Consider the following 15,601-nt stretch of genomic DNA (forward strand, 5'->3'; position numbering starts at 1 on the left):
AGCTTAGGCAATACAAAGTAAGCATAGGATTTCTGTCCATTCCTTTCCTTGTAAAAAGGGCTGGAGAGATGGCTCAGCAGTTAAAGCTGCTGGGTTGATTCCCAGCACCCACATGGCAGTTTGCAACAGTCCTGGGGATCTGGCGCCCTCTTCTGGACACCAACCATGGAGGTGATGTGCATTCAAAACATAAAATAAGTCTGAAAAAATTAAATTGATGTCGTTTATCAAGAATAATGAAATTTTATTTCTTGGGGGAGGAAGCATAAAAATCCAGCTCATTAACCAAAAAATTGTTACAGTCTAATTAATTCACAAGCCCAAAGATCAGTAGACAACCGGGAACAGCAGGCAGGAAGGTAATTAGCACTTTTCCCATCAGTCCTCCTGGGAATAGCTTCTGGCACTTTCATATAAACAGGGACTCTGACCAGTGTCGGCATCAGTCTAGGAAATGGATTCCCTGCCCGAGGTGTCCCCACACAGTGCCATCTGTGTCCATCTGCTCCTACACAGAGATGGGAGGACTCTGTGTTCCTGGCGCAGTGGGGCATTTACTGTCCATGTTTTTAATATCTTCAATTTCTAAACATGATTTGAGTGACATAGGAAACACACACACACACACACACACACACACACACACACACACACACACACACACACACACACACACACGGAGCCCAGAGAAAATAAGAAAAAAGAGAGGGAAAGACGATAAGATGATATAATGTTCATGAATATGCCACGCTGCATCTGTGGGCAGCTGTTGATTTATGCTGTTGTGAAATGTGTTTTGAAGGGTACCACTTGAAGCCTTTTGTGAACTGCAGGCCATTTTAGGCCAGCAGGTTAGTCATGTTGAGTAGTTAATATATATGAGCTGGAGTGAGCCTAAAGATTACATGAGCAGTGCCGGCCGGGGGGGGGGGGGGGGGAGGGGGGGACACCCTTACCGTTAAGTCTTGTTTGCACAAAGAATTTAGTAAGCTATTCAGAGCATTCTTGGTTATTTCTTTCTATATCGTTTTCTCTTGCCCCCCAATGGTTTCAAATGAAAGAACACATAAATATGCAATGTGACCGAACTTACTCCATCAGATGCCCTTGGTGCAAACACATCACCTTTCTCAGTGAATGTTAAAGGTGAAGACCCCGGGGAGAAGAGCGTGGCTCTTGCTGGGGCTTTGCTGAGACTGTCCAGAGTCTGCTTTGTTTCATGGTGTGTTTTCTATCAGAGAGTTTTCTTGATTCTTTCATTTAGATCTCATAAAAATTCCTGTCAAGTAAACCCGATTGTTAGTTGGACGGTCTGGAAATGGAGCTCTTAGTCTGACTTGTAGAATCCGTGGTGAAGGTCTCTGTGTGCCTCTCTGCTCCTGAGACAGCCCCACTCGCACCTTAGCCCGGAGGACTGTGACAGACAAACAGAAAAGCAGAAATATCTTATGTTCACAGGAGTGGAGAACTTTCTCAGAGAGCTTGCAGACCTACTCCCCACATCCACAGCCTCCCCCCTTCTCAGCCCGCCAGAGTGGTTACAGTCGGCGGGCCACAAGAAGTCTAGCCTGCCTTTGGTCTAGCCGCACTCTTGTTCACGTGTCTCCCTGGCTTGGGTGATGGATGAGGCCATGGATCCACCATATACTGCCCAGAGTCGTGTCATTGGCACATTGGCAACTGTAGGTCTCACACGTGTTTGTCACCATCTGGCTGCTGTGTTTGAAGAAGCCTGTGGAGACAGATGACCCTGACCGGGCTGAAGACAGAACTGCTACAGAGTCACTTAGATCATAACCTGTTAACGACCCAGCTAAACTGCTTCCTTTCCCAAATGTGTATTTTTAATACTGGAGACACTGCTCCCTAGTGTTCTCCCTCCTCAGTCACATTACCCAGTCTAGGCCTGGGTGTCCAAATCTGGAATCCCAGCCCCTGGGAGCCTAAAGTCGTAGGGTCACGAGGACTATGCAGTAAGACCCTGTCTCGAAACGGTGAGCTGCCCCAAGATCCCAGAGTGGCCTCTGACTCTCACCTTGGCTGCTTTGGTTGGTTTTGCCAAGAATAGGGTGCAGAGTGTTTACCTGCTCCACTCCAGAAGCCTCAGAGAATCGGGGCGACAGGAGTGCCCTTGCGGGGACATCTTTCGTTTCTCCAGCTTTGGAAAATAAGGGGAATCATTCATGAGCTTTGGTGCCTTGCCACCAACAGTATTAGTGGTGGTAATACTAAATAGTTTTCAACACTAGTATTCACTGAATACTTCATAACTACAAGGCACTGTGTAATGCAGTATCCATTACCTCATTTGTTTCTCACAGCAACCCCACAAGATGAATTCTGTTGCCCCCCTTTCCCAAAGGAGGAAATAGCTTACCTGGTTAGATAGCCCAAGCTGGCCAATAGAACTCCATCCTTGTTATCCATTCTGTTTGACAAAGAGAGAGGGGAGGAGGGGGGAGGGGAGGGGGAGGGAGAGAGGAGAGACTAACAGACCAGCATAGCAGTACAGTAGAGGCCCACATGTGTTCCCACCCTGGCGAGTCCTTGGGCTTGCTATCTGTGGGGCTTCATCATGGCCACAAAGTCTGGCTGGGGAGTGTAGATGCCTTAGAGATATGGCCAGTATAAGACTAGGACTTCTGGGACACCTTTGAGGAGCTGCGATTCGGAAGCCGATGCTTGGGCCACGTACGCCTGTGCCATGGTTGAGAACATCATGGAGACATAACTGCACTGCAGGAACCATGCCACCTGCTTGCATTTAAGCTGGGGCGTCTTCAGTCTTTGTCTCTTGGGATGCTGGGATTGGTCAGTTCTTTTTTTTCCCCCCTGTTTGGAGCTGAGGACCGAACCCAGGGTCTTGCGCTTACTAGGCAAGCACTCTACCACTGAGCTAAATCCCCCAACCCCAGGCATGGTGAATTCTGTCACGGGGGCTCTGGCTTGTTTAATCAATGAAGTTAGCCTTTTACAAGAAGATTGAAAAGAAAGAAGATGAGGTCAGTCTACTAGAACAAATACTTGCTGAGTATTTTAAATTTTCCAGAATGGCTCCAGCCATGGGTTTGATGTCCTGCCCTAACTCCCAGCATGGCCACATAAGTCCCTGGCTCTGAAAAAGTCCGTCGTCTCCCACCTCCTAGAGTGAGAAACTGAGGGGACAGCAAGCGAGGATTGCCGTCCGTGTGTCGGTGTGTGTACGTCTTCCTACATGCTGGTTGGTGTGTCTCGCTTGGTGTTTGAGGAGCGTGCTACTTACGCAGTTGGGATCATAGTATGAAATCAGGTTACTGAATTTGCTTCTGTGAATTTCTTGGTGGCTGTGCGTACTTCTACCTTGGTATATAATTGAACTTTGGCACAAATATGTATCAAACCTATTTTCTAAAGGAAGTGCCATCCTTGGAGTGTGGCAGGGCTGGAAACAGCTCTCCACACTTAAACACTGAGCTTGCTGCCCCCGTAATGGAGATTGAAGAGTGGCCCTCCTAAACGAGGGCTTCCGTCTGTGACACAGTTAAGGGCAGCCCCTCCCCGCTCCATGGCGGCGAGTCTGGCCCAGATGAGCTGGGTTAATAAGTACCCACTTGCCTCTACATTAGCCGGCCGTCTTCGTTAAGCAGGCATGTGTTGAGTGTGCTGAGTGGGTTGCCATGGTTATTTGTGGGTTCCAACCTGGACTCTGGCTTTCCTTGAAATTAATGATGTTCAACCTTCAATAAAAGGCACTTCCTCCTGAAGCAGAGCAGGCAGGACCATAAGTGAACCTGCCAGGGCTTGGGAACTCAGTTAAGGCTGATGAGTAGCTGGACGTTACACACTGAGGATTGGCTGGGGGGGGTTTCTCTTCAAGCTCTTCAGTCTATCCACATCTTACTACCTGGATCCACCACACCCTGCCATCTAGAACTGTTCCACACAGAGCGACGCTGCTACTGCCATTCAGAACTCCCTACCCTCACATAGGCCCAGCACCCTCAGGGTGGTTCTCAGGCAACCCGGAGCCCAGCACACACCCGGTTGTTAGGAGTGCTTGCCAAATGAATGCAAGGATTCTCCTCCCTGAGCCAAACTAGCCCTGGTCAGACATTTTGAATGATGATTCCATCACTGAGTACCTTACAGTAGTGTCTGAAGATAGTGGAGTATCTACCTTGGATGCTGAGGGAACTCTGGGCCCTGATAGCCAGGTATGGCATGTGTGGACCAAGACCGTGTGTTTGGAGTTACTCAGGGTTGGTTCTCAGGGTGTTCCTGGGCCACTGAGGTTTAAGTACTGAAGAACGTTTGGAGAATTACATTGTTTTCAAAAATCATACAGTTATTAAGTGATAAAAGTATATTTGTAGCTTTAGGTAGTCCAGTTTCCCTAGAGGGGAAGAGTTAAGTTTTCAAGATGCACTGAGAAAATCTCTAAAGTACGAGGCTTATTTTATTAATTCATAGTTTAGGTAATTATGTTTCACAGTCTTTCCAGAGGGCTCAGTCAGTGGGCAGACTTGCTGAGCAACTTCCATAAAGGAGGGTGTGGAGAGCCATCTGTACAGAAGTGAGGATTGCTTTGGTTTCTGTGTGTGCTCCCATACACATGAAGCACACACACAAATAATAAATTAAGATTGAAAAGATACTTTAATTAGCAGAGAAGTATAAAATAGTTTCAGATCAAATGATAGAAGAAACCAAAATCTGCCAGTCAAAACTGCCCAGCTGGTCCTTGCCATATTTTCTGTTATTTTAATGACCCTAGTGATAATTCTGAACAGTACTTTTTGTCTTTTTGTGTATTTTCTCAAAGATACATAATCATAGATGTCTTTTTGCCGGCTTAGGAAAGGGCTTTATGAGGTCTTGTATAAATAAAGATCAACATTTAAAGGATTTCCTAAACTTCTGTTATTTGAAAAATCTGAGTAAATAGGCATCTTATTTCTCAAGTGACCAGCGGACAGTAACTTCATTGCTAAGAACATAATCAAAGGTGAGTTACCACTAACCATAATGAAACACTTGAAGATTCTGCTTTTTCTCAGGAAGTAAAAACATGAACAACTAATGTTTCTGAACTGTGGTTGTACTTTTTGCATGTGCTTTGCTGTTTTCTGTCTATAAACATCCTTGAACAGTGAACTGAAGCATTACTTACAGCTGTCATTTCAGGTGGGAAGAGGATTTCTCAAGTAGCCCCGACTTGAGTCTTCCTCACAGTTTATCAAAACAAGAAACTCACGTGACTAATGGGTTCTGCTCCTTTCTCCACCTAGGTTTGTTTCCATCTACAGAGGACCCAGCCACACCTACAAGGTCCAGAGACTGACAGAGTTCACCTGCTACTCCTTCCGAATCCAGGCAGCAAGTGAGGCAGGAGAAGGACCTTTCTCAGAAACCTACACCTTCAGCACAACCAAAAGTGTCCCTCCCACGCTCAAAGGTGTGTGCAAACAGACCCTGCTGCACTGTCCTGGGAGGATAGAAATGCATTGAAATCACATGCAGGAAAGTCAGTTATAACCATAAATGCATTCTTTATATTTCTAATAGCAAGATGAAATCAAAATTTCTCAAAAAAGAAAGCTGTGTGACGGGATCTGGAGTTGATGTCTGTATGTGTGGACTGCTGCATTCTGTATAAATATTTATTGCAGATACTGTAATAGTGAGATAGTCTCGTCCCCTTACATGATAGACAAGGAACTGATATGAGTGACAGCCTTTGTGTTAGCAATGAGTGAGAGGTGGTTTAAGATTGATTGCCCCAAATGGTTTTCACATCTCCTTTCCTGAAGACATTCAGAGCTTGGCATTCATCTCTGGGTGACTTTGGTGCCTGGAAATGAGAGCCTGAATCAGGCAACATCAGCATTTCCCTGTGGGCACATACACTTTCCATGGAGGATGCTCTTAGAAACCCATGGCAGTGACCTTCAGTGTCTCTCCTGGTGTTTTCAAGGTTTTCCCCTGGAGGACTTAGATCCTGCAGAAGTGCCATGACAGCAAACATCTAAATCTCCCTTCTTTCTCAGGGAGGTAGACAGGGCCACTCTTGCTGGGCCAGTGCTCCAAGTCTGCCATGTCCCCAGTCCCAGGGTTGTGGGTGAGTGGGGGAGCAGACTTGCGTAGCAGGCCAAGCTTGCACGTGGTCTCCTGAGCCTTGTTCTCTTCACCCAGAAGTTGTGTTCTTACACAGGTCCCTGGAACTTCTCCTTAGCCAAAGCAGCGTTGTCTCAGCCAGCCATTGCCCCAAATGGCCCTGATGTTGGGGTGTGTCATGGGGGCAGGGGGTACTCACTAGGGAGAAGGTCCCTCTGTATTTGCCCCTTGGACAGCTTCCACACGAAGGAGTTGAGGCCCCCTACATCCAGAGCATAGAGTCAGTTACAGGAAGTAGGGGGCCCCAAGAACCTGGGTCACTGTCTGGCCTGGGGTCTGCCGGGTTTGTTGTGACTCCTTCCAAGACTACTTCCTGGTGTGTGCCTTCACCCTGCTCCGACGCCTCGATGCCTCACAGGCACCTTGGCCACTTCTCTGTGTGTCACGTGCCCTGAAGGCATCTGCGTGTGCTGCTGGGCCTCTGTGGCAGTAAATGCCCAGCCCTGGGGCACACCTTTGCCTTTGGGCTTTAGGAAAACAGAACCTGCAGGGTGAGGTGGCACACGCCTTTGATCTCAGCGCTCAGGTGGCAGAGGCAGGCGGATCTCGGTGATTTCCACCCCAACCTGGTCTGCATAGAGAGTTCCAGCCTGTAGTCAGGGCTACACAGAGAAAAAACAAAAACAAGAAAGAAGAAAAAAAAGAAAAGACAGAACCTGAGGGTGCTGTGGCTTATTGATGGGGGGGGGGGGGGAGTGTTCCAGAGGCAGTTGCTACCAGCCTTGAATCTGTCTGACATCAGGAATGCTCCTTGTGCCTTTCAGAGTGATCCTTAGCAAGAACCACTCTACAGAAGCTCGGATAGCGCAGGGATCCCATGGTGCTTTTACCTCCCGGGGGCAGGGTCCTTGACACCCCACAACTAGGCTCTTCCTCTGGCTCCTAGGCTGGAGGTCTGTTTAGTGGCCTGGGCAGGGCTTGGGGGTTGTTGATTTTTAGTAACTTACTCTAGACTAGCTTAACTTTAAATATTCATGACAGATCAGTAGAGGAGCAAACTAAGGACAGTGTTTAAAGCCTCCGGCTGGCTGCGGGCTGGGTCTTCGCTTAGCATCATCTATGGCTCCTGTGTTAGTTGGTCACATGCTCGGTTTCTTCCCATGCCCGCCCCGTACTGTGTTCTTTCCTTCTTTGCCTAAGCTTAGAGTCCTTAGGAACAGACTTGATCTTTATTTCCCCACCTAGCACATGCTAGTACCTAGCACTAGCACATGCTAGTGCTGTAAAAAGGTGACCAACGGCCATGGGAGGGATGGAGGGGAATGCATGGATGGATGGATGTGTGGATGGATGGGTGGATGGGTGGGTGGGTGGGTGGATGCATGGGTGCATGGGTGGGTGGGTGGGTGGATGGATGGATGGATGGATGGATGGATGGATGGATGGATAGATGGGTGGGTGGGTGGATGGATGGATGGGTAGGTGGATGACAGGTTGGTAGATACTAGATAGATGAATAAATAAGTAAGCTGAGACCCAGGCTACTGCCTCATTAATGAGCTAGTGAGATGTTCAGTGAATGGGCTTCCTGGTCCTGGAGTAACTTCCCTTCCTTGAAGGTTACCCAGAAGGGTTAGCAGGAAGCTGGACAAATAAAGCTCCCTCTCAGGCTGGACATAAGCACCATGGCATTCTCCCCGAGTCTCACTAACAGTGCGAGAAAATGGACTGCTGATGTGAGCCTGAGTTTTGAGCTGGTGTGGTTCTGTATTGCAGCCCCTCGAGTGACGCAGTTAGAAGGAAATGCGTGTGAAATCCTGTGGGAGACGGTACCACCAATGAAAGGCGACCCTGTCAACTACATTCTGCAGGTATTGGTCGGAAGAGAATCTGAGTACAAACAGGTAAGGCCCAGTGTCTGCGCGTGGCCCACTCTTCTGCGTCAGGCTGGCTGCTTGCCTTGAGTTTAAGGGAGGTGGCTAGTAGACTCTAGGGCCTCTGACTCAAGCTCGGGGTGCTTCTTGTCACCCTTTGGTATACATACCCATCATGTGGAAACCTGTTGGAGTTCAGATTCTGATTTGAGATGGCTAAACGTGGATTCAGGCTCCGCTCCTGGTGACGTGGCCGCCCACTGTGTCAGAGTCAATAGACACAGTCAGCCCTATTCAAGAGAAGACACAGTCCTCCCAGCCAGACAATGAACTGGGTTTTACTGTTTTCACACCTCTTCCAGAATAACCCCTTAGCAGGTCACTGACTATGATGGGTTCAGAGACTAGGGTTTCTATGAAATCCCCTGGAACATAGCGACTGCTGGGTGAAGCTGGGACATGATTGTTTACTCCAGAAGCGTAAGGTCCGTTCTTCGCCTGGCACTCTTCATAATCCATTGGTATTGAACTCAGGAGGGTGAAGGTGAAGGTCGCCTGTCCTGGGAAATGTTGGCATTATTTGTAAAGGCTGCTGGGTTTAGCTTTTGAGTCTTCAAATGCACACAAAAGAAGAAAATCTGATTCAGTGAGCGTTTCACTTAATTTGTTTGCTGGTGTTTTGTGTGATAATTTTTAAAATGTTTGTAAACCAAGTGTGCTTAAAATGTCAAAGAAGTTATTGGACATTGTGATACATTTTGTTAATAGGAGCATCAGATAATGACTGAGTTGTTTTAACCACATCTTGCACAAACTTTCTTCAGTCTGGCATCTGCCAATATTGATTCCCATGAGCCAGTGATGACATCATCCCTCTCACAAGGGAGCGAAGCCGCTGGGCCTCCCTTTCCTCTTCCTGTCTCCTTCTGATCCTGTTGCCGTCCCAGAGTCAGTCAGCTCACAGGCGATAAGCTCAGCTTAAGAAAAGAGTTCTGTCCAGCTAGATGTAGCTGTTAGCCTTGTCCCGTTCCCCAATGCCAAGGGCGCTAAGAAATGGCTCCCTTTCTTGGTTGACACGTGACAGCAGTTCATTTCCCACAGGCCATCATCATATGTCCACTGCTGTGCTTTGAGAACCTTTTGTTCCGGGTGCCATGCTTTTCCACGTATTCTTGGGAAAAATGTTCCGCACAGTTCTCACCCACAGTGAGCGCTGCTTTGCAGCGGAAGGGCGGCATTCAGTGTTCGGTGTCTGTCCCCGCCCACCATCGTCAGAATGAAGACTGATCTGTGCAGTAATTTAGATTTCATCCGCTCAGTGCTACATGTTTAGACCCACAGATATAGGAATGCTGAGTCTGATATGATGTGCAATCATATATTTGCCATGTAGTATTTTCTTACCATCAGTGCCATAGACAATTATTATCGAGAACGTAGGACACTTTTGTCGATAGAGATGTCCGCACATTTCCCACATTTACCAAGAAGTGAGTAAGGGCAGCAGTGGCGTGAGGAGCCACAGCTGACACAGCTGGTCAGGGACAGTTTGTACTGGGTTCGGGGGCTTTGTTGTTTTCCTTCTTCCCCCTTTCCTTTCCCTACTCAGGAAGCATTAGCGTGAATGTGGTGTTCTGAGTGTTGCCTTCCCTCGTCCTGACACGAGAGAGGGGAAGGAGGCTGTTTGTCTAATGCGTGGGATAATAGACAGCAGGCTTTGGATTCGCAGCGGCGACGCCGAAGCAAATGGGAGGTAATTGTTAGGGCGCAGCAGGCCCCCCGAGCCAGGGCTCTCGTGCCGCCCCACACACACCTCCATCCCAGCGCTAATCACAGGATCCGCTAACAAGAGCGCTTGGCTGATTCAATTTTCGTTTTCTGAGTCTGGCACACAGTCAGGCACTCAGTAAATGCTTCCTGCATGCATGGAAGAGGCAGTGTCCAGGGAGCGGTTAATTTACGCCTGCAGTGGTGTGGAGAACAGTGATGTTGATTCCACTAGACAGGCAGGGCCAGGGCCTTTCCTGTCTTGAGTTTGTTTGAGTTCTATCTTCTCTTTGGTTTGGCTGTCCTTTGTTACCACTGTGATGGGGGCTGGCAGCCTGTTTTAATAACTGCACAGGCATCTATTAACTGCCTACCAAATCCTTACTGACGCTTACTCTACACTCAAATGCATGTATATGGCTGTCTTTCTGCCACGTCAACATTCCAAGCTCAAACTGTTTTTCAAGAATCTTGCATTTTTTTTTGATGGCATTACTAGAAAACATTCTTGAAAGGGTGAAAAGTTCTCTATATACATGCAACTCATTTTTGTTTTTGCACAGCGCACACACACACAAAAATGCAGAATTCAATCCTACAGCAATTCAGCATGCACTGTGCTCAGTGCCCTCCCCGAATAGCTGTTGTTTAAGGGATTTCAGCAATGCAGCTTGTTATTCTGAAGCAAAACTCTTGGATTCTTCACTGCAGTTATCTGGGTATTAGTTTATGTCCTCCTGTTTGGAGTGAACATTTCAAAATGAGTTTAAAATATAGCACCAAATCAAGAACAAAAATAACCTTTGTAAAAAATAAGTAATTCCACATGTGTACTTATTTTTGCAAAATTATGATTGGTGACTTCAATAAGAAAATCTTCAATGGAACGTTGCCTCTTAAATTGAGTTGAGGCAGGAGAAGGGGCCCATAATGAGGCCCCTGTCAGAATGAATGAGAAGAGAGGGAGTGAGCCGTGGCCAGCCAGTGCCACCTGTGCAGTCTCAAAGCCCCTTGGGAAATCACCCTGCACAGGCATCGCCTGGGGCCCCGGTGAATTTATGGCAGCTCGTAAGAACCGCTGGCGTTGGTGGCCACCGGCTGCTCTGCTCACAGGCTGCTCTGCTCACAGGCTGCTGTGCCCACCCGTGTCTTTGAGCTAGCTTTCCTTCAGCTCATTGCTCAAGTGCTGTGAACTAGATCCTCTACAGTTCTCTGAGCAAATGGTTGTCCTGTAGGATCAGGGGAGACACGAGGTGACCTAGGAAGGGTCAGTTAGTGCCACTTCCTTTTTAAATCACTCATGACCAAACATGTTACCAGCTGGCTTTAGTTGCAGCTCCCCACCCCATCTGTATTTGTTAAACCTAATTTTCATGTCATTTGAATGTATTATTTCCTTGACATTTTCAAAAACGGCTCTCCACGAAGCCTCCTTCCTTGGCTGCCTCAGCCTCCTGTTAGTTCAGCCTATTCGAAGCATGGTCATTTCTAAGTAAACTGAATTTCAAATCCTTAAAATAGTAACCCTCTTCATGACTATATTAAGGGTCTAAGAAGCGGGGTGTATCTCAGAATCCTAGGTCTTTAATGGGCGAGAGCAGACTGGTTACACTAATGAAATACTAAAAACACCACTCATCACTTACATTTGTCTGTTTGTGTTTGGTTGTATGTTTGAGCATTTGTTTGTTTATTTGGGACAGCCTATCACTATGTAACTCTGGTGTCTGGAACTGCCTATGTAGATCAGGCTGGCCCCAAATTCACAGAGACCCACCCACCTGCCTCCACCTGATGGATGGCTAGGACTGAAGGTGTGTCCCAGCACATTTGACTTCAGTATTAATTTTTTAATGTTGAACTGCATCGAAGAATATCTTCAGATAGACAGAACACAAAACTGCTGAGAAGTCGATCTACACAAAAATATCCATAACACCCAAAAAAACAAACAAACCAACAAAAAACAAAACAAAAACCTCCAAACTAGGAGCAAATGTCCATGAAAGAGAAAACCAGTGCAATGCAGAGTCTAGAAAGACTCCTCAGTCCGTCTGTCTGTGTTCCTGTCTCTCACTGTCTCTGTCCATGTGTGTATGAATCTCTCTGTGCATGTGTATGTGTGAACTTATACCACAGACAAATCAAGTTGCAGACCCGGAAGTCAGTGAGGTGCTCCCCTCAGGGGATGTATCTTGACTGGGGCTGCAGTGCACGTGTGAGCTGCAGATGAGGTGAACCAGTGGCCCGGGGCAGAGGACGGTGGGGGAGAGGCGCACCGCACCCAGACTTCCTTCATACTTTAGGGGGGGCGGGCGCTTTTTGTTTTGTTTTGCTTCTTGACACTTGAGTGTGAACTCCATAGATCACGGGTCACAGTGTCCAAAGATTAGGTGTGTCTGATAGCCAGTTATCAAAAAGAAAGGTAGTGAGAGGCATGGTGTGTTGTTACCAGGGCCAGTGGTTATTACTTCAGTTTACAGTATGAATTTGTCTGGAGATGGTCGAGCTGTGGTGCTAAGCCTCTTCCAGTAGGCGACCTGCACTGTAGAAACATAGCTTTGTATATCTGTATCACTTAACACATTAGGTACATCCACTTCTGGCAAAGTCAGGTCATTGGATTTTAGACTGCACTTTGTTCCGAGTAAGGGGGGTTCCATAAGAACACAATTGCTGATGTTAAGGGTTTGTTTGAACAGGTATCCGTAGGGCTCCGGTGTGCACGGTATTCTCTGTGGCAGTCACGATGTTCTGAGTTCCTCATCTTTAATCTTCCTTTTTTTGAAGGTGTACAAGGGAGAAGAATCCACATTCCAAATCTCAGGCCTCCAGAGCAACACAGACTACAGATTCCGTGTGTGTGCATGTCGCCGCTGTGTGGACACCTCCCAGGAGCTCAGTGGAGCTTTCAGCCCCTCTGTGGCCTTTGTGTTACAACGGCATGAGGTCATGCTGGCAGGCGACACGGGGAGCATGGACGATCCCAGGATGAAGGGCATGATGCCTACTGATGAACAGTTTGCCGCCCTCATAGTGCTTGGCTTCGCAACCTTATCCATTTTATTTGCCTTTATATTACAGTACTTCTTAATGAAGTAAATCCAGCAGACTGGAGTCGGAGTGGAATGCCACATTTTAATACACATTTACTCAGAGCCTTCCTTTTTAGCCTTTTGTTCTTTGATTTATATACTTCTCTTGTTTTACAGATTTAACTAGGGGAAACAGTCAGTGTTTGCCTGCACCAATTTGAGATGCAAAACTAGGAAGAGGTTAAACTGGATTTTAAAAAATAATAATAAATAAATAAAAGAAGAGGATAAGGGAGCAGAGGAAAGCACCAGCCACCAAGAGCTAGTTGCCCAGTGAGTGCAGTGTGCCCAGTGAGCACAGTGTGCCCAGTGAGTGCAGTGTGCCCAGTGAGCGCAGTGTGCCCAGTGAGTGCAGTGTGCCCAGTGTGCCCTGTGCCCAGTGAACACAGTGTGCCCAGTGAGTGCAGTGTGCCCTGTGCCCAGTGAGCGCAGTGTGCCCAGTGTGCCCTGTGCCCAGTGAGCTTATGTTTTCAAGCTTTCCACTATGCTTCTCTTCTGTTTCCACAGACATCTTTTGCAAGCCTTGATTTTTTGTGTGTTCCAGTTTAGTAATTTATATTCACAGTCACTTCTTGATCGTCTCTGTCTGTAACAGAATCACAGTGTATGGGGTTCAGGGCTGGGATTTCGCTGTTGTCAGAGTGGTACCACACAAGAACATACAGAACATGTGTGCCTTCGGCTGAGGCCACCTAGACCATCCTATCCTCACTCAGTTATGTAACTGTTTAGCTCATTGAAATCACAGTGTGTACTTTAATCTAAATGTGTTACTACTCTGTATCCCTTATGATTTTAACACTATGAGTTGCCTGTCTAAGAAATCACATAACCAAATTTGCACCTATAAATGATGGAGTATTGTAGATCCCCACATGGTCCATAGCAGTAACTTTAAGAGGGCATTGTGCAATAGTTAGTTGTTTCCTGTCCAGCTACTTTAAAAGCTGCTTTAACTTGCCTGTCTGTCTTTGTATATAACTACTTCTAATCTAATCACTAGAGTTATTATATTCTGTTATGTTTGACGTCAGAATTGTGTGACGAGAACTCATGGCAGTTGAATGCCTCACAGTTGTGAGCTGTCTCCTTACATGCTGGCCCATTCTTTTTGACAGATTTGCCTTTGGCTGTCCTCCGGGGTATCAGTGAAGTGGATGAAGTTCCACACCTTAGTTCAGTGCCCGTATGACTAATGCAGCAGTAGATACATTCTCACTGATAGAGCCCACAAGGGAACGCCTGCATTTGTCCTTCTGTTTCTGGGGGCTTGATCTGGCCACATGTAGAGAGGGAGTGCTAACTGGCTGTAAGCACAGTGTGTTTGGGGGCAAAGAGCCTACAAGATTCTCTCCTGGGTCTGTCACTCACTTGCTTTGTGACCTCTCAGTGCCTGTTTTCCCATGCATGAGAAATCAGATCAGATCAAATCAAATCAAATGGGGATTCAGTATCTGTAAGTGCTTTGAGACCTTGGATCCACCGGTGCTATTGGAGTGCAAGTGTTATCTCGCATGTTCATGTAGAGTTATGAGATAATCAGTTCTAACCCAAAGTCATTGGATTACTCATATGAAGTCCACAATGTTCGAGTAGCTCAGGGACACTTAAGAGTTGGAGGTGCAACTGTATTCCAAAAGGGTGCAACAGACACAGCCGATCCCCCTGTTCCTGGTTGTTTGTATATTTTTGCTCCTTGGTTTTTCTTGATCATAGCTGTTTTGTTCTTGGTCTGTGTTGTCTGTGATGCAGTAAGTACCCTGTACTAGCTTATGATATTCCCATACCAAAGTCATGGGGAAACCAACATTATTTTGTTTGGGGTTTATTTATACTATATTCTGCATACAGTACTTTAAATGCCAATTACAGTGCAATCTTTATTTATTGTAAAAATCTTTAAATGTACTTATGTACTAATTTGCCCTCATAGCATGTTATATTTTGTGTGTTTTATACTTTTGTAATTTTAGGTCAGTTTTGTTCCCTGGCAGCATCTGTAGTATTAACCTTCTGACATTTTCTTGTGTTTTTAAAGATAAGAAGAGCATCTAACTCATTAAATGCACAAAAAAAAAAAAAAAATCCCATTATCAGTGATTGAAAGGTTTACATGTACCCAGAAAACCATAGTCATCTCTTGGAAGAGTGCTAAGGTCAATGCATTATTGTGTGCCTATATCGATGTAGTTAAGTACTAGAGAGCTCTGTATTTTGTTATTGACTATAATAATTAGTGTAATTAGACTTGTAAACTGATGGTATCAAGGTAAATATATTTTTGCCAAAGCTCTGGCCTTCAGAAACTCATCTTTCATCTAAATGTGTCGTGTGACCCACTGTGACATTACATCTGCATTTTCTGAGACAATCGTAAGCAGGTGAAGCAAATTCAGTGGACGAATTTTTCAAGCTATTTGTGGGGAGAGTCTTCTGGGACCCTTCAGCACTGCTGCTGTAAAGGATCCCTGGATTGGTTGAATGGTTTGAAAGGAAATATATTTCCAGCCAAAATCTCTGTGAACATTTGCTCTTCCAGAGAGTTCCATGCCCCGTGACCACCAGAAAAGCTCAAGTGTGGCACACGAGCAGACAGCACTTTATTCTATCGCTCTCCACTACTTTGTTTTCATTCTGGTCTCTCCAGTCAGGAAGTTATTCCTCCACATGGCACTGTTTTGTATCACGAGTCTGTGTATGTGCTGTGGATGGACAGCTCTGTGCATCGCTGTCACAGAGGAGCAGGTAGAGAAAGAGTTCTGGTGACCTCCC

At 46.4% G+C, this 15,601-nt stretch overlaps 1 protein-coding gene across 9 annotated transcripts in view; it reads left to right on the forward strand.

The window, feature by feature from the left end:
* Positions 1-14,914, forward strand: part of Fndc3b (fibronectin type III domain containing 3B) — a 305,735-nt gene extending 290,821 nt beyond the window's left edge. For all 9 annotated transcript variants that reach the window (XM_076573956.1, XM_076573957.1, XM_076573959.1 and 6 more), the window contains 3 exons: positions 5,268-5,434; positions 7,870-7,997; positions 12,525-14,914. In XM_076573956.1, coding sequence (XP_076430071.1) covers positions 5,268-5,434; positions 7,870-7,997; positions 12,525-12,836 — 607 coding nt within the window. In that variant the 3' untranslated portion in view covers positions 12,837-14,914. The remainder of the gene's footprint in view (positions 1-5,267; positions 5,435-7,869; positions 7,998-12,524) is intronic.
* Positions 14,915-15,601: the final 687 nt, after the last annotated feature.

This window comes from Peromyscus maniculatus, chromosome 6, assembly GCF_049852395.1.
Source record: "Peromyscus maniculatus bairdii isolate BWxNUB_F1_BW_parent chromosome 6, HU_Pman_BW_mat_3.1, whole genome shotgun sequence".
NCBI lineage: Eukaryota > Metazoa > Chordata > Mammalia > Rodentia > Cricetidae > Peromyscus > Peromyscus maniculatus.